Genomic DNA, 24,171 nt, shown 5'->3' on the forward strand with positions numbered 1-24,171 from the left:
TACCGCGTATTAAAAAGGCACCGCCCATTTGACGCTCCTGTATTTCCATTTCATATCACAGCCATCCCAACTCTCAGTGGCAAGGTAGTTGCTATTGCGTGCGAACCACTTCAGAAGCAGATCCTGTGCTCTTTCACTGGTGTGCTTCAGGATTTCTCTTGCTCTCCTTGGTTCCCTCCTAGCTTGGCTTTGATTAGCTGGGAGCCTGATAGAAGCTCTTGCCGCCCATGTCAGACCTAGACATGGACATTTTGCCTTCACCCCGCATGTTAGGACACAATTGCCTCAGCTTTCTCCAGCCTTCCTTTCCAGCTTTCCATCCTTTCCTTCTTCGTAGACCATTCTGAGCTGGAGGGACCAAAGGCGTGACTCAGAGCGAGGCACCTTTCTGTGTTCCTTCCTTCCTGTGTTCAGTCTGTGACCACAGACACAAACAACTGAATCCAAGGGTTACCCTGAAGGAACTCAACTCAGCTGCTGGATTCCAAGGGTGGGATTCACCTAACCAACCCTGCCAGTGGAAGCCCAGTGCAAGGACTTTCACTTTTGCAATGAAGCTTTTCCCTCTCATATCCCCTTGTGCCCCCTGAAATTGGCTCTGGGAGAACCCATTGAAAAGCATGTGGGGTGAGGAGAGGGGGGAATCATTCCATCTGGCCAGCTGGAAGGATTGCCCAGGCAGAACTGTTTGAGGATCAGGGGAATTCCACCCCAAGTCACAACTGTTTAAGTCCCTGCATGGAAGCCAAGCTCTTAACGTTCATTCACTCCTTGCCTTCAGCATCAGATCTTTGACACCATCTGTGGTGAGAGAACACCTGATCTAAAGAACCAAGAGTGTAGTGGTTAGAGTGTCAGACTAAGGCCACAGAGAGCTAGGGTCAAACCCCGATCCTGCAGTGAAGTTCACTGCGTGTCCTTGGGGCAGTCACTGTGTCTGTCTGCCTGTTCAGTGTCCATGGGTTTGTTGTGAAGATGAAGGGGAAGGGAACATGGAACCACCCTGAGATTCTTAGAGGAAGGGTAGGATAAAAAAATGAAATAATCATAGGCAGGGTGGGGTGCAAGAAAAAGAAAAAGAGAAAGAAAATGGCTAAATGAAGTTAGGTTCTGCAAAGGAGTGTATGAAGCAAGGAAGATCATGCACAAATTGCCTGGGCTTTCTGCAACCAAAGAATTGTCACTGCTAATAATTCAGCATAGCACTGCTATATAAAACACATCTATTTAGCACCTGCTGAGAACCACAGTGTTTTTAAAGCAAAATGAGAACCAAATGTTTTCAGGACGGGGGCCTAGAGACAGGGCAAACCTACTTGACAGCACCATGAGAGAACGGAGTCTGACTTCTCTAACTGTGACTCAGAGAACAACATGCCCACACCGAAAGCACATTTATTGGAGCTGCTTTGGGTGTCATGGAGATGCACGGCTGGCTGAAGGCAGGGGGGTGGGCACATTCGGCTGCCATCCAGAGCCGTTCTCTCAGATGGGAAGGTCAAGTTGCCTTGGCTTTCAGCTCCTTCGCTCACCCCACTGCCCAGACCGAGACGCACAATGCTGCCTGGCGCATGAAGCGCATAATCCCTTCACACCATCCTAGTAGCATCTTTCCATCAAAAAATCATGAAGCTGGAGAGCACTGGGTGAGAATTTGTTACATTATTAATATTCTCTCTGACAAGGGGATGTGATTTCCTCTGGCTCGCCTCCAACGCATCTCTCTTTTCCTTTTTTATCCTGCCAGTTTTGTTTGGGCACATATTCTCTGATTGGGATCGTCTTTGGTGGCTTTGTCTGTAACATTAAACGAAAATAAGACGAGGACCCGGATGAGATAAAGAGGGGAAGAAGGAGTAAGCACTTTTATCCTCCTTATGCATGGTCGCACCTTCCAGGGCCTTGAAGTAAGGTTTCCGCCCGCCCCCGGTGCCCTCTGTTTAGTTACATCCTCTGGTTGATTCCAGTGCTCATCCAGCAGACGTATTGCTGTTACGAAAAACTGATTCTGAAAGTTCAACCTGCTCCTTGGTTGAGTCTTCCAGATAAGTTGTTAAGTAGCCGCCCCAGTGCTGCTGGCCAGAAGAAGAAGAAGAAGAAGAAGAAGAAGAAGAAGAAGAAGAAGAAGAGTTTGGATTTGATATCCAGCTTTATCACTACCCTAAGGAGTCTCAAAGTGGCTGACAATCTCCTTTCCCTTCCTCCCCCACAACAAACACTCTGTGAGGTGAGTGGGGCTGAGAGACTTCAGAGAAGTGGGACTAGCCCAAGGTCACCCAGCAGCTGCATGTGGAGGAGCGAGGAAGCGAACCCGGTTCACCAGATTACGAGTCCACTGCTCTTAACCACTACACCACACTGGCTCTCAGGGAGTATGATGCTGAGGTGGGTTGTTTCAAAGGGGCCAATGAACACAGGATTCTGCCTTACAGCAGGTCGGGCTATTTGTTCACCTAGCCCAGTATTGTCCACTCTCTGGCAGCAGCTCTCCAATGTTCCAGGCATTGTTCCTTGCTACCTGATCCTCTTATAACAAGCGGTATGTTACAACGACTGTGAAGGCTGACGAAGGCTGCAGCAGATAAGAATCTACTGGTTGTCGTGACTACTCATGCCATCGGAACAGAGCCTTACTGCGAAGACTGTGCATTGCTTAGCGTGTCCTGATCTACACACATAAAACAAAATTCATGCACAGGCGTCTTCCAAAAATCCATCCCAAACCCAAACCCCCAAAGTCCCATGGCAATCGGCAAATGGTAACGCTGGCAGGATTGTGAAATCTGGAAGCCCCTAGTCAGGCAGTTGAGCAGCTCGGCAACTGTATCCACAACTGAGCAGCCCCTTTTAGGATCCACTCTGCTTACCCCAAAAATGGGGAGGGACCTTAAAAGGTGCCCTAAACATAGTCTGCCTCCCTTTTCCCCCTGACTGAACCAATGTCTCCACTGTGGAAGGACGTGTAGATCCAGAATTGGCCCCCACAGTCGCAGTCGCCTTCTTCTTCTTCTTCTTCTTCTTCTTCTTCTTCTTCTTCTTCTTCTGCTGCTTCTTGACTCATTGTTAAAACTGTGTTTATGGAAGATAATCTTCCTCGGCTTCGAGTGATCACCAAAGAAGAAGGAAGACCTGATCCTTTAAACTGGTGATGATGAGAACTGAACTAGAGTCCTTGTGGACACAAAGGGTGGTATTCACCTAAGCTTTGCACAGAGTTGGCCCACTGGAATTAATGAGCATGGCTAAGTCAGGTCCATTGTTTTCAGTAGCTGTGTTCTGAGCGAAACTTAGTTGAATGCCACTGAACTGTGGTCCTTCTGTTGGCTTACAGTGGGAGTGGATCAAAGTATTTCTCCAGACGCAATAAGCCCCAACCATACAGCAGCAATCACAGCACTCCATGGGTGTCTGAATAGGTGCTCTTCATCACTAATCACTTTTAGCCACTCTGACATGATGCATTCATTGAAAGGGACAGAGAAACCCACCCTCAGAAAGATAAAACCTGGTCAAGACCATGGATCTCATCTCTAAGCTGATCTCACCTCTAAGTTCATATTTGAGTCCAAGTCCTGACACCCAGGCCCTGGATTGACTGATCCTTGGAGTTCTGTTGCAGCAAGAGAAAGGACATTCAGAACCAATTCTTCCCTCATTGTCTTTTCACAGAATAACTGGCACAGCAGTACACGCACCATACTTCCACCTTGTTGGATTAGTCTGCTTTCAGGAGAGCTCCTAAAATGGATGTTTCTGCTTCCTGGCTCTGTGTAAGGATATCACTCCAGCTTGCAATTATTGTAACCATAGTTGTAGTAATAGTAGCAGTAGTTTTCGTATTCTACTTTTCAGCCAAAATGCCCCCAAAGCAATAAACTGAACATTTAAACACAATGAGTCAGATCCAGACTTATTTGTCCTTTGAGTAAACCCAATGAAATCATGGAGACCTGAGTTGGCCACAGCAGATTTACTCTAAACACGACTAAGTCTGGATCCAACACAATCAAAAATTGATAGAATGGATCAAGCATTGATCAATCCATCAAAAACAACAATATCAGCCAGAAAAATTTTTATATAAATCGTAGGATCTACATGCAATGTCTGTTTTCCAACACTGACAGGCTTCCTATCTTTTAAATGTAATTTCTGTGTAGCAAGGCCATAAACAGAGGCCAAGTAAGGGTTGCAGCAATTCAATTAATACTCCTTTTGCTTTAAGTTCGGCCCATACGGAGAAGGAGAAGGCAAACATATGTGCCATTGAGATCCTATTGCAACAGTGTTTGGCTTGTCTAGCCGAGAATGAATTGGGTGTTAAAAGTCTCATCTTTGTGGCACACATCTTTGTGGCTCTCAGAAGCGAGAGGTTGAGTTTCTTTTCACATGTACCCACTGCTGGCACACACAACAGAGGGGTGCTGTGTTTCCTCTTCTCCTGCTGATCCGTCTGAGGAGAAGAAGAGAAAGGGATGCCTCTGGAGCACCCTCACCTCTCCAGTGCCCTTGCAGTTCTAAAAGCCTTCTGTGTGTGGAGCCGTTGCTGTCGTTCATGCATTTGAGGAAGACAAACCCAGTCTTCATCCATCCATCAGGATGGGCCATGTCAAGGCTGTTCTGTGCTCTTGAGTCTGCTCTGTGGGAGGAAGGTGGCGCAGGCTGTCAGGTCAACATTCGAGATGAAGCGTGAATGGACTCATTCGTCTGTTGGGTCAGATATTACCTAGCTCTTCAGTTTTTTTGTATTCATTTGGTCATGAATTGTGTAGAGTCTTGCATGTGCTCAGTTTGGAAGAAGAAAAGAAGAAGAAGAAGAAGAAGAAGAAGAAGAAGAAGAAGAAGAAGAAGAAGAAGAAGAAGAAGAAGAAGCAGCTTCCAAACTGCATTTCCTTAAAAAGCAGAATCCATCTCATCTTGTGTTGGAAAATCGACTTTCTGGCATTCTCAAACTGATATTCTATGGCAAGTAGAGGATTATTGGGGGGGTGCGTGAATCCCCCCATAATTTTAATATGCATACAACCAAAAATCATTTCCACTAAACCCCCTCAATATCCCCAATTCTGAATATTAGGAAAATATTCAAAGTGTAAAACTAATTGATTGTGACACATTGATTTTTTTTTTAAAAAAAACCCCAACACTGAGGAAGGACCAGAGTTCAGTGATAGTTCATCTGCTTTCCATAATGAAAGGCCCCAGCTTCAATCTCCAACATGTCCAGTTAGAACGGGCAATGGCTCCTGTCTGAACTCTGAAACCTTGGGGAGCAGGTGACCGTCGGTGTCAGGAGGTCCTACACACGAGTAGGGGTCCAGCAGAGACACATGCCCGACTGGCCGTTCGTTTTGGAGATTCAAAGTCTTTCTCCAGCCCGAACATCACAGCGACTGATACCTAAGAGGCATCAGCACACTTCAGGATCAGCAGAGTATAGGCAGTCAGCGTTCAGACTCAGTAGCGCAGCATTTGGCTAAACTACATTTATTTACATCTTCTTTCTTCTTCTTTGGCGATCACTTGTAGCCGAGTAAGATTGTCTTCCATAAACACGGTTTTAATGATGAGTCCGTAAGTGAGTGTGGAGGCCAATTCTGGATCCACACGTCCTTCCACAGTGGGGACATTGGTTTCCGGGCAAGAGTTAATCACGGTGTGGATTTGCCAAGCGTGCCTTCCTCTTAGCACATTTCTCCCTTGCGTCCTGAGTTCCAGTGTCTTCCACGCCCATGACACCTTTGGTCAAGGCTGTTCTCCAACTGGAGCTCTCGCAGGCCAGTGTTTCCCAGTTGTCAGTGTTTAGCTTTGCCTTGAGAGAGTCTTTGAAGCTCTTTTGTTGACCACCAGCACTACATTTTCCACTAGTGCCAGCTGACATTGGAGTTCTTCAGCCTTGTTCTTCAACCTTGGGTCCCCAGACATCACTCCCACCAACCCCAACTCTTAGCTATGCCTGCTGAGGTTGAAGAAGGTTGCACTAGTGGGAATTGCCACCACTGTGGGGCAAGAGGCCAGACTACATTTTATTTACATACACACTCGGAGCATCATAACTCAGCTCCTTCCTCTTCAGCATCAGACAGCGAAGAGAGAGAACAGAGGACAAATGTCCCACATCACGGAAACACAGTAATATAAACATCCTGTCTCCGTCACAATGTGGAATGAAAACGTACACCATCATGTGATATAAACAATCCCATGACTGCAACACGGGAAAAGAATCCTGACAGTTGGTGTGTTACGCTCAGAGCCGGCTCACCCATGACACGGGGTGAGGCGGCAGAAACTGAAAATGCAGTGGCCCTGCAAGCATCCCACCCTCACCACTGCAGAAGCAACTGAGGTAAGGGAGGCTTCAGCGGCAGCAGAGAGGCCCGGCTTTGCCACTGGTCCCCCCACCCCCACCCCTATTGGTGGAGAGGGACCAGTGGCAAAACTCTGTGGAACACCTCCCCTCTCCCCGAGTTGGGGCATTTCATGCCTGCATCCCACAGAACATCTCCATCCATGAAAGTGAATGGGAAGTCAGGGCAACTCCATCACAGGCCCACATCTGCTCCTACACAGTGTGACAGTGAGCTCCAGGTGCTTCAGGTGGGATGGCTTGGCAACAGCACAGCAGCCCACTTAAAACTGCTTTTTGGAGGCATTAAAAGTCAGAGCAACCAAACAGATATAAGCGATGGTGAAGGTTCTCTGGCTCCACTGAATGTGTGGGAAGACATGGGGGACGTGTCAACTGTGTTGTTGTTTCTCATGAACCAAGGAGCTAATCTGAAACTTGACAGCATCCAGCATCACCTTCTTGTGGAGACTGTTGCCGCGTGGCAACATCTGGTTATGCGCCAGATTCATTGGCTCCCAGTATATTTCCAAGCACAATTCAAAGTGTTGGTGCTGATCTTTAAATCCCTAAACGGCCTCGGCCCAGTAGACCTGAATGAACTTCTCCACCCCCATTGCTCAGCCTCACTGAGGTCCAGCTCCGAGGGTCTTCTGGTGGTTCCCTCGCTGTGAGAAGCCAAGTTACAGGGAACCAGGCAGAGGGCCTTCTTGGTAGTGGCGCCTGCCCTGTAGAACACCCTCCCACTAGATGTCAACTATTTTACTTTTAAAAGACAACTGAAGGCGGCCCCATTTAGGGAAGTTTATAAATGTTTGATGCTGTATTGTTTTTAATATTCGGTTGGAAGATGCCCAGAGTGGCTGGGGAAACCCAGTCAGATGTGCAGGGTATAAATAATAAATTATTATTATTATTATTATTACTACTACTACTACTACTACTTTACATGCGGGTGATTGGTGACATTGCTCATAGGCCTGATGCCTCCGACTGGAAGGCAGCTTTCTGCCCCCTCCCCACACTGACCAGCAAAACGGACAAATCTTTGATCCCGCGCTTACTTTGAAACTTCAGCTCCATCAGTGACTAAAACCTAACAGTTGAGAAACTGAATTAGATGGGGGGGGGGGAGAGACAGATACAGAACAGAGGAGCACGGTAGAAAGTGGGATGTCCACACCAGGGTACAACAGGCAGCCCCTTGACCAACAGAGCACACATGTGGAAAGAAAAGGGGACCCCCCACCACCACCACTGGCAGCACAAGCCAAAAGCCACACGCCCCAGCTCACCAGCAGAGTGAGGAGAAATGGCTCAAAGAGCTGCCTGCTCTCCTGGTTGGTCTGGTGAGAGGGATGGTTTCTCCCATGGAGAGGCAGCAAAATGCTTTAACAGACCCTGCCTGTTCCTTCCTTCCATCACCCTCATGAGGCACATCATCCATCATCCCCAGTAAACAGAAATTCACAGCAAGACAAATTTCCATTTTTGACTCACCCTGTTTTTTTCTTCTTACTTCAGCTGCAGTGCAGTAAAATGCACAAAGTGCAGTGCAGCAGACACTCTTTTAAAACATTGTGCAGGCTGCACGTATCCTAAAGGCCCATTGAAACCTTGGCTGATAGTAAGGATAAAAATGAGGGCAATGTTGCTGACTTTAAAGAAACGCTGTTCCGCCCCCACCCTCCTAACAATGAGAAAACATCAAGCAAATATAGAAACCCATATTTCTGTTAACTGTGGTTTTTTTTAAAAGTAGCATCTCCTGTGCTTCTTACAAGAATAAGATTCATCTGTTTGTCTATCTGTCTGTCTATCATCTGTCTGTCTATCTATCTATCATCTATCATCTATCATCTATCTATCTATCTATCATCTATCTATCATCTATCTATCATCTATCTATCTATCATCTATCTATCTATCTATCTATCTATCTATCTATCTATCTATCTATCTATCGTATCTATATATTCATCCATCCATGCAATTTAACATGCCACACTCGCAAAGTATTATTTACAGAGCCAGTTGGGGAAATGTGTCTGAGGCATTGCTTCCCCAAACTTATTTACAAGCTTCAGCTTGGGGGGTACAAAAGGGAATTCCTGATCTTCTACTCTTGATTTCGCCCAACACAGAAGGAACTGAGTTTGAAAAGCGGGGAAGGAAGTTGTGTGTCCAAGATGCTGTGTTGGTGAATGGGGTGCAGGGCAGATAGTGCTGAGGGCAGGGGCAGACCTTGGTAATATGTCACTCTGCTAGAACCTCTCCCAACCTTAAACAAGTCTCTAGGAAGGAGGCACGAGGCTCTGGGAGGATCCTACAGCCCTCCTCCCTCCTTCACGGAAGCTTGGCAAGTGCTTTTTGGACTTTGAGAAGGTCCTCCTTGGCTGTGTGCCCAGTGTGGCTGCACCACTTGCACTGCCCTAAATCCGCCTCTGCTGTAGGGCAAACAACTTAAACTTTTCCTAACTTCCAATACTCACCCCTTCCCCACTTTAAAAGGTCAAAAGGTCCAGTGGTGGCCGACTCTGTGGTTGCAGCACTCACCTCGCTTTACTGGCCAAGGGAGCCGGCGTACAGCTTCCGGGTCACGTGGCCAGCATGACTAAGCCGCTTCTGGCGAACCAGAGCAGCGCATGGAAACACCGTTTACCTTCCCACTGGAGCGGTACCTATATCTACTTCCACTTTGACGTGTTTTCGAACTGCTAGGTTGGCAGGAGCAGGGACCGAGCAACGGGAGCTCACCCCGTGGCGGGGATTCGAACCGCCAACCTTCTGATTGACAAGTCCTAGGCTCTGTGGTTTAACCCACAGCACCACCCGCGTCCTTAAAAGGTCATAGGTTGTTTAATTAGCCTGGGAGAAGAGGAATGTTTTCATCTGGTGCCTGAAGATATATAGCAGTTGTGCTGGGCAAGCCTCCTTGGGGAGAGGCTCAGAAGATGATTGCAGGGTCCAAGTTGGTTCATGTGGGGAGAGGCAGTCCTTGAGGTATTGTGGTCCTGAGCCATTTAAGGCTTTATAGGTCAAAGCCAGCACTTTCAACCGGGCCTGAAAACAAAACGGCAGCCAGTGCAATCAGGCCAAGATTGGCGTCATATGCTCAAACCATCTTTCCCTGATGAGCAACCTGGCTGCTGAATTCTGCGCCAGCCGTAGCTTCCAAACCGTCTTCAGAGGCAGCCCTACGCATAGCCCGCCGCAGTAATCTAACCTAGAGGTTACTGCTGGAGCATTGATGGCGGAAGTTCGCTTATCCCTATCCATATAGGGGCACAGCTGGGCCACCAGCCGATGGCACTCCATGCCACCTGAGCCTCAAGCAACAGCAGTGGACCCGGAAGCACTCGCCGTGTGTGTGCCTGCTCTTTCAGGAGTGTAGCCTCCTCAAGAGTAGGCCACCCCCATCCATCCAGTCGAGGGAGCCACCCACTAACAGCATAATAATAATAATAATAATAATAATAATAATAATAATAATAATATATTATTTCTACCCCGCCCATCTGGCTGGGTCTCCCCAGCTACTGTGGGCGGCTTCCAACAAAGATTAAAAATACATTAAAATGTCACACATTAAAAACTTCCCTGAACAGGGCTGCCTTTAGATGTCTTCTAAATGTCAGGTAGTTGTTTATCTCTTTGACATCTGCTGGGAGGGTGTTCCACAGGGCGGGTGCCACTACCGAGAAGGCCCTCTGCCTGGTTCCCTGCAGCTTTGCTTCTCGCAGTGAGGGAACCGCCAGAAGGCCCTCGGCGCTGGACCTCAGCATCCAGGCAGAATGATGGGGGTGGAGACGCTCCTTTGGATATACGGGTGCCTCACTCTTACCTGGATTGAGCTTCAGTTTATTGGCTCGCATCCGGTCCATTACCGAGGCAAGTCCGGCACATCCACGTCCATATGGTGCAGCAAACTCTGCTGCCCAGACGGTTGACCTAAACTCCGCAGCAAAGACATCAAAAATGCAACTAGCTCTGGGCATATTGGTACTTGTTTAAACCTGACTACATGACAAATCACTTAGTATGTAGCAGCACTAAGGCCAGGCTGAAGGGAGCAGAGAATTGCAATGCATACCCAAGGCCTCTCTCCCCCTCGCTCTCTCTCTCCCCCCTGAACCATATTCAAAATTCTGAACCGGGATTGACCTCACCTGGCCTTCCAGGTGCTGACAGATAAGTACAGCAGTCTTGTTCATTTATAATTTACAAAAATAACCTTTAAGCTTTTTGACAAGGTCAGGTGCTTAAGAGGAGGAAGTGATAAATAGATGGAGTGTAAATAATGCTTCACGACACCCCCAAGTTCAGTGCAAGGTTGGAAAGGCTGGTGCAGAGGTGGTCTTTTGTATTATTATTATTATTATTATTGTTGTTGTTGTTGTTGTTGTTGTTGTTGTTGTTGTCTTGGTATTTGTGTTTGGACAACTCGGGGGGAGGGAGGTTTCAAATGACAGCACATTGGTTTTGCTCCGATTTGTGCGGTTTGCCTCCCCAGAGGGAAAATACACTGTATTTTTCTAATGTTCACACTGTTGTGCTTCGTGCATCTCTTTCTCTCCGCCCCCCCCATTCCATAACCCACTGCCTTGTCTTCTCGTGTCTTTGTGACAGGTTTTCTGCTTCCTTCTCAGCCTGCCTCGCCGTCCTTCCTGTCATCACCAAAGAACCCCCATGTAGCCATAAGGCTTTGGGTGTATTTCCCACCCCCCTTTTTCAAATGTCCTCTGTCTGTTCTGCATGCTGGCATATGGCAGAACTATAATCATATTCTGGAGGGGGGTAGGCAGGGGTTGACAGGCAACATCACCCGGAAATCCCAAGAAAATGCTGCCTGGGGTTGCCTCCAATAGGCACCAACACTGGCAGTTGCAGGAGGCATGGTGGCCGCTTCTTGTGGCCACACAGGTTGGGCTTTCAAGGAGGAGGTGAGTGATGGGGAAGCTGGAGGGTGGGTGGAAGGATTGATGGTTGCTTTCTCCCTACAGCTGGGCAGGAGAGAGAGCTCAGGGGCAACCAGAACCACTGGAGTAAACGGCCTTGAAATCAGCCAGCAAGCCTAGGTTTGTACCATGAAGGACTGTTAAGGGGACCTGTCTCATATGTTGTTGTTGTTTAGTCGTTTAGTCCTGTCCGACTCTTCGTGGCCCCATGGACCAGAGCACGCCAGGCACTCCTGTCTTCCACTGCCTCCCACAGTTTGGTCAAACTCAGGCTGGTAGCTTCGAGAACACTATCCCATCATCTCGTCCTCTGTCGTCCCCTTCTCCTTGTGCCTCCATCTTTCCCAGCATCAGGGTCTTTTCCAGGGAGTCTTCTCTTCTCATGAGGTGGCCAAAGTATTGGAGCCTCAGCTTCAGGATCTGTCCTTCCAGTGAGCACTCAGGGCTGATTTCCTTCAGAATGGAGAGGTTTGATCATCTTGCATTCCATGGGACTCTCAAGAGTCTCCTCCAGCACCATAATTCAAAAGCATCAGTTCTTCGGCGATCAGCCTTCTTTATGGTCCAGCTCTCACTTCCATACATCACTACTGGGAAAACCATAGCTTTCACTATACGGACCTTTGTTGGCAACCTGTCTCATATATAAAGCTCTATGTCCCGAGGAGGATGGCTTTGTAGCTCGGCGGTGGAAAACGTGGTTTGCATGCAAGAGGTCCCATGTTCAGTCTCAGGCATCTCCAAGGCGGACTGAGAAACAGCCGAATCAAAGACTTCGGAGAGCGACTCCCATTTTGTGTAGCTGGACCAACGGCAGATTCAAGTCTACAAATATGAGAGTTAGCAGCCATTCTTGACCTGTTGATGTCCTCAGTGGGGAAATGGCACCCCTCTTACACCAGCCTTACTTCTGCACATCACATCCTTTAAACTTAAGGCGTTTTTGACCAGCGGGTATTGTAACAAAACACTTCGATGCTTGACACATTGCTTTTTCCATTTCTGAGGGGAGGCACAAACAAGTGGCTGAGGTCTCATCTCCTCTTCCACCAACATGACTTGCTGGAATTCTTCCTGCACTGTCCCTCTTCAGGCTGTGAGGATTTGGATTTGAATGCCCCCGTTACAAAAACTCCCTGCGTGTTGAAAACAAACGCCCTAAGGAGAGGACCCTCAAGTGAAACCCTTTTCATCATTTCCAGGCTGTTGGAAGACATGAAAGCTGAGCAAGTAGGCCCTTGCCCTGACCTTACAACATTCATAGGAGTCTGATACAACGGCCTGTACAGTCAGCGGTCATATTAACTTTGGGACATTAATGACATGTAGCCGTTGTCCCCGGGGCGCATTCCATAAAGGCGCAGGCCTCCATTGTCCCGAAGCTTCATAACATTTTCTTCCACTGATTCATTGAACTCGAGATCCGCTGTAAAAATAAACCGCGCTTCTCTTTACCTTGCAGACGTTTCCAGCAGAAGTGTTTCTGCACCTGGCCTAATTTCCCCTTCCTGTTCTGCCTCTTGCTTTCTTCTTGAGCTCCCAGCGAGAACTTCCCCGTCTTCACAGCCTTAATAGAGACATTCATTCATCAGCACAATGCCTTAGCAGCGCTATTCACCATTACACAGCGAAACACACTTCAGCCTCCACGATTAGTCACTCCTGTCCACGAGGACTAGCATCAGACAGGTGGCATTTCTGCAATTATCATTTTCAGATGCCCTATTCTGAATCTTGTTAAATTGCACTGGGGGGTGGGAATTATCTCTCCTTTTCCACCATTGATTCCGTTTGTCCTTGGGACAAGTGTTGCATCTCTGCAATAGGGCTATTCATGTCACCCAAAGGCACTGACACACTACAGAGCCTTAGCTCTGTGTATGTTGTGTGTTAAGTGGCAATTGCAGCAATTTTATACTCTTGCTTCTCAGAAAGATCTTTGTCAGTAGTGATACCATGACAAAAGACTAGGGTTTACTGCGAGAGACACTGAAACCCCTTTATTTATTTATTTTTAATCCTATCAAGGTTTTGTCTTGAGGCTTCATGTCTGAATAAAGCTTTATAGAAAACCTTCAAGGTAACTCACTTCCTGATCTATCACAATAAGTTTAGGAATATGAAGTATAGGGTATCAAGCCTTTTCTTTGCGAAACCTTAATCAAAGCCTCGGAAACTGGCCTCAATTTTTTATTGTTTTGCTTGTTTATTATTATTTGTGCATTTATTAATCACATATCACATACATGTCTCAAGGTAATCCACATATATTTCGTAAAAGAGTTTTGGAAGCAGTACAGCGAACTGAGAATCGGTTTCAAAACAATATGTACGGACACAGAGAAGGAAGGTTAGACCACCTCAACTTTAGTCTGCCATGGCTGGTGTCATATGGCAGTGACCTGCCGTTTATGTAAAGGTAAAGGGACCCCTAACCATTGGGTCCAGCCGTGGACGACTCTGGGGTTGCGGCGCTCATCTCACTTTATTGGCCGAGGGAGCCGGCGTACAGCTTCCGGGTCATGTGGCCAGCATCACTAAGCCGCTTCTGGCGAACCAGAGCAGCGCACGGAAACGCTGTTTACCTTCCCGCCGGAGCGGTACCTATTTATCTACTTGCACTTTGACGTGCTTTCGAACTGCTAGGTGGGCAGGAGCGGGGACTGTACAACGGAAGCTCATCCCGTCGCGGGGATTCAAACCACCAACCTTCTGATCGTTAAGACCTAGGCTCTGTGGCTTAACCCACACCGCCACCCGTGGCCTTTTATGTAGGGGGAGGTTAACCCTTTCCCAGCTTCTGGCTGTTTGAAAAGTAGTGGGATGAGTAAAACAAAAAAACCAAACCCACTTCCATGCCATTCTCTTTGTCATTCTTGCCCCCTCCCCTCCCCCGTTGTTTGAAATGCCAAGATTTTTAAAAGACAATAACTTTCGGCATCAGTAATCGCTCTCCCATCTGCTCCGGCCTGCTGCTTCTAAATCTGCGTGTTCTCAGCTGCGGCGCATTCTGCTTCCTGCTTGTCTTCCTCTCGGAGATAAGAGATGCCAGCAGAACCTAAACTCTTAACAGCATGATTGGGGGCAGGATCTTGCGGTTTGGTTCAGCTGGAGCTTTAGCAATGAAGAGGAGACCTAAAATTGAAAAGAATTGTGTCCCCCTTTTTAAAAAAATCCAAAACCAGAGGTTTTTCCTTGCTGTAAAAACACGAAAAAAAGCTGCCTTTGCTCCTCTACTCGTTTGCTACACAAAGACGTAGGATTTCACTGTTCTTCTGTTGCAATAGTCACCTGATCACTGCAGTTATTGGGTGTGTGTAATGATGCTTATCAGTCACTGCACCAGAAATAAGCGTAAAGGCATAAGAGCCTGCTGGATCAGGCCAAGGGGGACTCGTTTAGTTCAGCATCCTGTTTTCACAGTGGCCAACCAGACGCCTGAGGGAAACCCACAAGCAAGTCCTGGGTATCTCCACTTCTGATACCCAACAACTGCTTTCAGAAGTATGCTGTCTCTCAACAGCGGTGGCAGAACATAGCCATTGTAGTTAGTCTTATTCCCCCATCGATAGTCTTAAGGTAAAGGTAAAGGGACCCCTGACCATTAGGTCCAGTCGTGACCGACTCTGGGGTTGCGGCGCTCATCTCGCTTTACTGGCCGAGGAAGCCGGCGTACAGCTTCCGGGTCATGTGGCCTGCATGACTACGCAGCTTCTGGCGAACCAGAGCAGCGCATGGAAACGCCGTTTACCTTCCTGCCGGAGCGGTACCTACTTATCTACTTGGACTTTGATGTGTTTTCGAACTGCTAGGTGGGCAGGAGCAGAGACTGAGCAATGGGTGCTCACCCCATCGTGGGGATTCGAACTGCCGACCTTCTGATCGGCAAGTCCGAGGCTCTGTGGTTTAACCCACAGCACCACCCACGTCCCCATAAATTCCTCCCCATAAATTTGTCTAATCCTCTTCTAAACCTGTCCAAGCTGTTGGCCACCACCACATTGGTGGGAACAAATTCCTATGAGCTGTATGGATAAGTATTTTCCTTCTCTTTCCTGAATCTCCCAACATTCCACCTCATTGACTGGTCACCATTGGGTGCTTCAAGTATTACAAGACAGGGAGAAAAACACCACCACATCCATTTCCTCCATGCTATGCTGAATTTTATAGATGGCTGCAGGGGTGCCAACTCCAGGGGGCCGAGTGTTTTTGGCCCCCTCCAATAATTTTTTGGGGGGGCAGCTCCCCAATGTTCCCTACCATCAGGGGGCAGAGGAGACCGAGCGATGAACCGAGCACAGCTTCAGTAGCCGTCTCCTCCTCCTGCTGCCGTGTCATGGAGAAGTGGAAGGAATCCATGAATGAAGTGCCATGATCATTGCCAAATTTGTAGGTTGTGCCATCGTGTCTTGAGTAGGATGACACAATGGGCTGGTCCAGACATCTTGCCAGATGCTGTCATCTTTCTAGTTCTTGCTGCAAAGCAAAAAAGAAGGTTCCTTTTTATTTCCAAGCCGTTCTCCACACACACACACCCCGGGCCCGGCGTTATGTTGGGCTGAGGCTTTGTTGTGAAGGTGACCATGGGAAACACTTGCACGACTGTCAGTATCTAAACTCTGATTTAAAACTCTCTCCATCTCAAAAGCCCAAGCCATTGCCTGCGTACTTCGATGAAGGGAAATCTGCCTCGTATATGCCAGGTGTACCTTGCGAGATAATGGAGTTGGCTTGGAAAACACAAACACTACATTATTCATTTGGGAGCTCTACGTGGTACCGAGATTAGCAGCGAAGAGAGAGCCAAGCCCTTGTAGATCAAACCACGGCACTTGCAGGCTCGGTTAATGACGCAAACTGAAGGGACCCCTGCTGGGCGGCAGAATTACCTCCATGTTGACTTCCCCCCTTTTATAAGAAGAACTGTTACTTTAAATTCCCACCATCGACCCAAGGCTAAGTGTTAGGAGCACAGGAAGCTTTGTTGTTGTTTAGTTGTGTCCGCCTCTTCATGACCCCCTGGACCAGAGCACGCCAGGCACTCCTGTCTTCCACTGCCTCCCGCAGTTTGGTCAGACTCATGCTGGTAGCTTCGAGAACACTGTCCCACCATCTCGTCCTCTGTCATCCCCTTCTCCTTGTGCCCTCCATCTTTCCCAACATCAGGGTCTTTTCCAGGGAGTCTTCTCTTCTCATGAGGTGGCCAAAGGATTGGAGCCTCAGCTTCAGGATCTGTCCTTCCAGGGAGCACTCAGGGCTGATTTCCTTCAGAATGGAGAGGTTTGATCTTCTTGCAGTCCATGGGACTCTCAAGAGTCTCCTCCAGCACCATAATTCAAAAGCATCAATTCTTCGGCGATCAGCCTTCTTGATGGTCCAGCTCTCACTTCCATACATCACTACTGGGGAAACCATAGCTTTTCCTATACCGACCTTTGTTGGCAAGGTGATATCTCTGCTTTTTAAGATTATGCCAAATCAAACCAACAGTCCATCTGTCAGGAACTGGCTGGATGAGGAAGAGTGTGGGAGCCACCCACCCGAAAGCCTCCCAGGGAGGACACAGAAGACGATAACATGGACCCTAGACTGTGGCACTGGGACACTGAAAAGCAGTCCGGGGAAGTGATGAACTAGGAGGTGTTAGAAGCAGATAGGTTGAGCGATCGGGGGCAAAGGGAGATTATGAGGAGGACCTTCCAGGACAGGGCTAGAGGCTGAGAGTCACAGTATGAGTGCAGATGCAGAGAGAGAGATGGGTCAGAGTTTGTCCTCTCCACCCAACAGCAGGACAGGCCCAGTCCTGCTGGCCCTCCTCCCCCTCGGACACCCCGATCGAGGAGAGTCCTGCATATTGCTGAGCGACAGGCCAGACAGGCCCAGAAGAGGAGCTCACCCCCTCCGTGCAGCCTTCGTCTGCTTGGGAGGGATCCAGAGTGAGCGGCCGGAGGGGGAAGGGCGGGCCTAGTGGTCAGTTCTGTGACTTCAAGAAGACTACTGTAGGACAGGAGAAGGCGCAGGGAAGGGTAACGAGCATGGCCAGGTGACTTCCTAATGTGGAAAGGTTTTTTGTTTAATAAAATACAAAGACGGACCACGATAGAGCTACATGAATGCATGCGTGGTGTGAAGACGTGGGTGGGAGGCAGTTATTTCTCAGCCTCTTGTATAACTAGAACCCCGAAGCAACTGGATGTCGGGAGATTCAAGGCAGAGAAAAGGGACGTGCTTCTTCATACAAAGCAAAGTCGAACTATAGAATTCACTCCCACAAGGTGTAGCGATGGTCACCAACTTACCGTATTTTTTGCTCTATAAGACTCACTTTTTCCCTCCTAAAAAGTAAGGGGAAGTGTGTGTGCGCGTCTTATGGAGCGAATGCAGGCTGCACAGCTATCCCAGAAGCCAGAACAGCAAGAGGGATTGCTGCTTTCACTGCGCAGCGATCCCTCTTGCTGTTCTGGCTTCTGAGATTCAGAATATTTTTTTTCTTGTTTTCCTCCTCCAAAGTCTTGTGGTCTGGTGCATCTTATAGAGCGAAAAATACGGTAATCTTCTTTTAAGGACCGATTACAGTGGTGTCCAAACTTGTTTCAAAGAGAGCCAGATTTGATGAAGTGAAGGGCTGTGAGGGCCGACCAAAGGGCCAACCAAAGTTGTTGACCTTTCTTTAGGATTGAGGTTGATGAGGTTTTTTGGGGATTTTACCCCAGGAAATAAACTGCCACAGGGGCTGGATTAAACTGACTGGCGGGCCACATTAGGCCCCCGGAATGGACTTTGGACATGCCTGGATTAGACCAATTCATTGAGAATAAGCCTACCAATGACTATATGCCTTCTCCGGGATCAGAGACAACACACTTCTAAACATTGAGGGAGAAGAGCTTGAGGCGGCTGTTGCCCCCATGCCCAGCTTGTGGGCTTCCCATTTGGGACATCTCCTTGGTTACGGTAGGAAGCAAGACGCTGGATTAGATGTGCCCCCATTTGGCCTGATCCAGCAGCCAGGCTCTTCTCATGTTACATTTTGGGGTGAGGAACACTTTCTCTCTTCTCAGCAATTTTGGCACTTTTCCAGGCCCCCCTACGCGGGTCTCGTTGCAATCTAAATCCTTGTTCTGAAATGTTCTGTTTAAAACGGGGAGGCAGTATTTTTAGTGTCTGCTAGAAGCATCACATGCAAAAGAGTCACTTGCAGATGAAAGCTGGAGGGCTGTTTATGCTCTACTGATAGGGACCGTGCCAATGAAGGCTGGGTTAAGGTGCGAAAGGGACTTTGGGATGCTCTTTCCATTCTTCCCCACGTCCCTTGCCCAGCAGTAAGCTGGCGTCCTTGATAAAAAGAGCAACCGAAACTGACGTTCGGGAGAGGGAGGAGGCTCGCCACCCTCTCTTCTCTTGGAACTTCCTGTAATAATCTAACCAAACAGTTTTGAGATTTCAGAACGCTCCCCGCTTCCTAATTAGGACAAGCTTAAAAGGGAACAGTTGGCATTCCCGTTGGTGAGGCCCATGTGCTACCTGCAGCAGGCCAAGTCGAGAATGAAACTGATTTCTCCCTTACCTACCTTCCGCGTTCAGCAGCTGCTCCGAACAGGTGCTCACTCTCCTCGGAGCAGATGGCACCAAAAGTAGGCTTGCTGGCAAGTTTCTCTACAAAGCGGCCCTTCTTCTCGCATGCATTGATGTGCGTATGCAAAGAGGCGCATACAGTCGGCGCTCCCCCTTTTTGTTGTTGTTGCTGATGTAGCTTCACTTGCCGTAGAAGGTCAGTGACTAACGGATCCTCCCGCTCTCAACAGTTACTTTCGGGATCGAGTGGCAATTGCTAAGTAGGGAACCGTTCCGAAAGCATCCGGGTTCTGTGAGACCTCTGTTTAAATGCATCTGTGAGCATTTAGCTAGGGTCTGGATCCCCCTCAAATTTCAACCGAATGGTTAATACAGTGGTACCTTGGGTAAAGAACCTAAATTGTTCTGGAGGTCCGTTCTTAACCTGAAACTGTTCTTAACCTGAAGCACCACTTTAGCTAATGGGGCCTCCCGCTGCCACCGCGCCGCTGCTGCACGATTTCTGTTCTCATCCTGAAGCAAAGTTCTTAACCCGAGGTACTATTTCTGGGTTAGCGGAGTCTGTAACCTGAAGCGTCTGTAACCTGAAGCGTCTGTAACCCGAAGTACCACTGTACTTTGAACTGCTTTTCGAAACAGGGCACTTTTACTTGCTTACTACATTTATATGCTGCCTGTCCTCCAAGGAGCTGAAGGCAACTTCTCTTTTGTCCCCACAAGAACCCTATGAGGTATAGAGACTCACCCACCCAGTGGGGATTTGAATCCAGGTCTCACTGGCCTTAGCCTTAAACACTCTAGCCACTGTACCATATCAGCTGCCTGCACAGAATATTCATTTTTTGAAAATAAAATAAATTTTTACAGCAATAAACGCACAACTTCATTTTCTTCCAGCACCAACAAGAGCATGTGTAGTCCGTCAGGATTGGCCCTGTGAAACTATGATGCAAAAAAAAACAAACCCCTAGACTCAGTGAGTGGTGCTGGGCAATTCAGGCCTGTTGGTGTTGCTTGAGATCTGTTTGCATTGCATCATGTTTTCCTCCCTGTGTTCCTTTTTCAAATGTGTGCATTCCGTTTCATTTTCTTGCACTATTCAGACGGGTTTTTTTGTGGGGGACAAATAGGTTGTCCTCTATCACAATCACAAATGGGGAGAGTGCTATTGCACTCATCTCCTACTCGCGAGTTTTCCATGGGCATCTGGGCACCGTGACAATAGGATGCTAGCTTATATGACCCTTGGGCCTGATCCAATGGATTTCTTCTTACATTATTATGGGATAATGTGAACCCGGCAATGAAGGGCACAGAGGCAAAATGGTCTCCGCTTACATGTAACTGTCCATGCTGCCTAATATGCATTTTCCACCTGGTCAGTCAGTGTACAAAATTTCTGTTTGTCAAGCTCTGCACTGAGAAGTAGCTGCACAATTGACCAAATATGACAGGGACACATGAACTGCAGTTACAACTTTGTATATTTGAACTTCCTGGTTTTGTAGATGTGCCTCATTGCAATGGCACAGAGAGTGGCGTATGCTAACCTCATTACTGTGCAGCAAGGAGGTTGTGCCGACGCCCCTATGATGCAGTTGCAATTCTTTTATAGCAGACTAATGCCCAAAATAAAGCACAGTGCACTTAATGGCAGCTAGTAAGGTCTTCATGATGGTGGTTCTGTAGCAATTAGGGATCGGAGAGGAATGCATTTTGTCCGCTTTTCACAGTGGTCCAGCCCAATCCAACACTCCTGAACTCGCTTGCAGAACTACACAAATTACACTGATTTTGCAATGCATTTTCAGTGTGCACAAAGTACGCAGAGGATGTGCTCAAAATATGTGCTTTACAGGTGAATACACTGAAAAGCATCAAAAAATGCACATTTCATGTAAAATGTATGTCTTTTACATGAAAGGCACATGCAAAATACATACGATTCAGATGCGGTCTGGTCATGCCTTCCTTCAAAAAATCCACTTGGCGCTGGGTGGCACCGACCCATGATCATGCTTGTTTGAAGGCGTGGTGGCTAAAGTAGGGGAATAAGTAGGGGAATAAGTAGGGGAATAAGTAGGGGAATAAATAAAGTAGGGGAATAAGTAGGGGAATAAGGCCATGGTCCTAAGCATTCTTTCTTCGTGTTTTGCATTCCCGATATTCTTTCCACCTCTTACTTTGTTAACCTGGTCTATTGCTCGGTAACTTACCTGCCTGTATAAACCAGTCCCCTTTCTGTCCATTTCATGCGTCAGAAGCAGGCTTTTGTCTACCAGACCTCATGATGTAATAAAGTCATGAACTTGCTTGAGCGAAGCCAATGGGACATCAGTACTTGCATCACAGGCCTTATTGTGGTCTTCTGGTCACTCAAGACGAGTCAATGCCATGGCTCTGGAATATGCTAAAAGGATCCGTTGCTCCTCTCTACACATTCCACAAAACGCAGGGGCTGTCATGCACACCCTTCTCTCTGTTGTTGAAGTTTTGGCCTGATGGTTCTCTCTCTCCCAATTGTGCCTCGCAAACCTCGTCACGTTCCTTCAAGCCATGTAAACCAACATGGGCTTCAAGAGTCAGAGGCGCTGACCAGAAGGGCCTTGCTCGTTTCCTTTCTTTCTGGGCACAAAAGACCCCCACGCTTGCTTGGCTTCGCTGTTCATTTTGAACAAACAACTGGAGCCAAAGCAACCAGATGAGACTGACATCTGTCTCTTTAACTCTTGCCAAGTCACTGCTGTTCCATGGCTGGCAGGGAAGGAGAGGGGCTGCAAACGCCAAGTTCTCTTGGAAAGGCACGGTGCATTCCTTGTTACTCTCCCTCCCTCCATCTCCCTCGCCTGCCTCTTCCCTCTCTCGCATCTGGTACCTCTGCTGTGGCTGGAAAGAGAGCAATAGGATGGAAGTCGGGGAGGAGATCAACGCTAACAGGGGGACAGAGCCTGTAGTTTATAAGACCACACCCTGTTTAAAAGGCAGAGAGAGGGGCCCTGCCATACATTTAAAGCACTCACATACACTTTAACAGCTCCCCGCCCCCAAAGAAATCCTGGGAAACATGGTTTGTTAAGGGTGAATGAAGCTGTAGCTTTGTGAGAGGTCTCCTCTAAACCTCTCAGCACCCTTTATCAAATTATAAGTCCCGGGATTTGCCGGGGGACACCGTGCCTGTTAAAGTGGTAGGGTGGGAATGTGGCGTGGGAGGTGCTAGCCCTCCAGAAGAGATACAGCTACCAAGGTGAGAAGAGCAATAGCTGCAAGGACTAACACACAGTAAAACAGAAGAAGGTTTTCAAGCGGTGTCCGATCCTGGAACCATGCCTTCCTTGGAACACAACACCCCCTGCAAAATCTCCAGCGTTTTGCGGACAAAAATAGGACCGCTCTTGCCCAGGCGTAATACCTGGGAGAGTCCCAGTCAGTCAGTGTAGACCCATCTAAACCAAACAGGTGCCCTCCAGATAGTTTGGTCTCTAGCTCCCTCCCTCCCTGACTATTGGCTGTGCCAGTTAGGGAAGCTGTAGTCCCCAAACAACTAGGTTGAAGAAGGCTGCTGAAGGCAATACAGAGTCAGCTGGGCTCTTGGTCTGACATAGACAAGGCAGTTTCCTGCCTTCCTAACACCTAATATTCCTAAGCATATGTGCTTTTTATGCCATTTCAAAGAAGCCTTCCCTGATTTCTCCCAGCAGACAAATTATGGGCAAACTACTGGGTGAGTGGCTTCCTAGTGGATTAGTCAATTGGGGCTGTTTCAGGAAAATGGGATCGGGTGAAGTACATGCTGATATAATGTCTAAAGGAAAACACAGGGCTCATCCACACTTAAACTTTGCTCCACATTTCTAGGCAAAGGTCTGGTCTTTCCAGGTTCTTGTTCAAGTGCATGGGGGGGGGTTACCTTGCTGCTCCCCCCCCCCCAACCCACTATTGGCCACTGATTAGGAGCAATTCACAGAAAACCTACTCCATTTCAGTGGTATTGATCAGGTTTCCTCAAGGAAAGCAGCAGGGCAAAAAACAACAACCAAACAAACACTTGGATACGGATCGGGAAAGTTCATATCTTTGCCTAGAAAGTATGCAGGGCAGAAGGTGGATAAACCTTCAGTCACATACACAGATTAACTTTCTCCTTCATATTGGAGCTTCTGCAACTTCCACCAGAGATGGGAAACGGGGCCGCTCCAATCTTGCCCCAATAAATTTATCATGGTGAATGCGTCTTGCTCACAGTCTGGTTGGCCTCCATAGTCCAGTGGCTATTTGGGGGAGAGGGGTGCAGCCAGAAGCTTAGGTGTCCATTGCGATGGGCAGATATCAAAGCAGCCAGCCTCACGGGTGAATATTTCACATTCAGATCTTCAGGGGTTAAAAGCAAAGCACAGTTCCTGTTCGGAGGGCAGAAAGGGAGCCTCTGAGTAGGAGTTGTGCCCAGCGCCCTTGAGAGCTGGAAAAAAGAGAGGGCACAATTTGCACTTTAAATTATCCTCTCTTTTTTTAACTTAAAAGTCTCCTCTGCAGGACTGAACAGCCTGTCCTAACCCTAGACCCCTTTCTGGGATTTTAGCAGCTGGTTTTGTCAGCAGGCCAATATAAGGAAGGGCACAGAGGTCAGAGTCTGAGCTCCTGTCCCTGATTTATCAGCTGCCACCAGCAGGTTTGTGGCAAAAGCAAGGTCGGAAGCCGATCCTGCAGCAAGCGCGCGTGGGCTGCTCAGAGACTGGCAGGGTCTGGAGGGCTCCTTTTATCTGCTAGGAGAACGTGGGCGAGTTACAGGTCGAAAGTTGCTTCTCTGCCAGCCAGAACTGGTGCCTGGGCCCCCTCCCGTTGCGTCCTGTTCTCAGATCTTACGTTCCCAGGAATGAAGAAAGGCGACCTGATTTCTGCTATCCCCAAACCGCAGGGTGACGATTGGACTTTGCTCAGAAGTCCAGCTGAATGCAAACTCCGCTTTAGTCGCTCTGCCTTGAGAAGGCACGGATGGGTGTGTGTATGAGGATCAGGGTGCCATTTGAAGGCATCCAGAAACAGGGCACTCTGGATAAACGAAAGGGAGCACAGAAAGGCAAAAGTTGAGGTGCTGCTGCTGTACGTCTTGGGCTCAGAGGCATGTTCCGCAGAGCTGTTTTGCTGGGAGGGCCTTTTGCTGACACAGCATTTTGGGGGAGCATCCTTTGTTTATTCACAGCACACCACTTTCAGACTTTGGATGTAAACAAGAAAGCCTTCCTTTTCTTCTCTTTTTTGCACCGTCTTAGACTCCCCACGGTATGGTGC

The 24,171-nt window shown here is 48.1% G+C and overlaps 1 protein-coding gene across 3 annotated transcripts in view; it reads left to right on the top strand.

Moving 5' to 3' along the window:
* Positions 1-24,171, top strand: part of MSRA (methionine sulfoxide reductase A) — a 197,712-nt gene that overhangs the window by 169,686 nt on the left and 3,855 nt on the right. The window contains exon 6 of one of the 3 annotated variants that reach the window (XM_028725204.2): positions 11,353-11,442. The exons of the other annotated variants lie outside the window; for them this stretch is intronic. Coding sequence (XP_028581037.2) covers positions 11,353-11,427 — 75 coding nt within the window. The 3' untranslated portion in view covers positions 11,428-11,442. Of the gene's footprint in view, positions 1-11,352; positions 11,443-24,171 lie in introns of those variants that run through there. 3 annotated transcript variants of the gene reach the window in all.

This window comes from Podarcis muralis, chromosome 3, assembly GCF_964188315.1.
Source record: "Podarcis muralis chromosome 3, rPodMur119.hap1.1, whole genome shotgun sequence".
NCBI classification, from domain to species: domain Eukaryota; kingdom Metazoa; phylum Chordata; class Lepidosauria; order Squamata; family Lacertidae; genus Podarcis; species Podarcis muralis.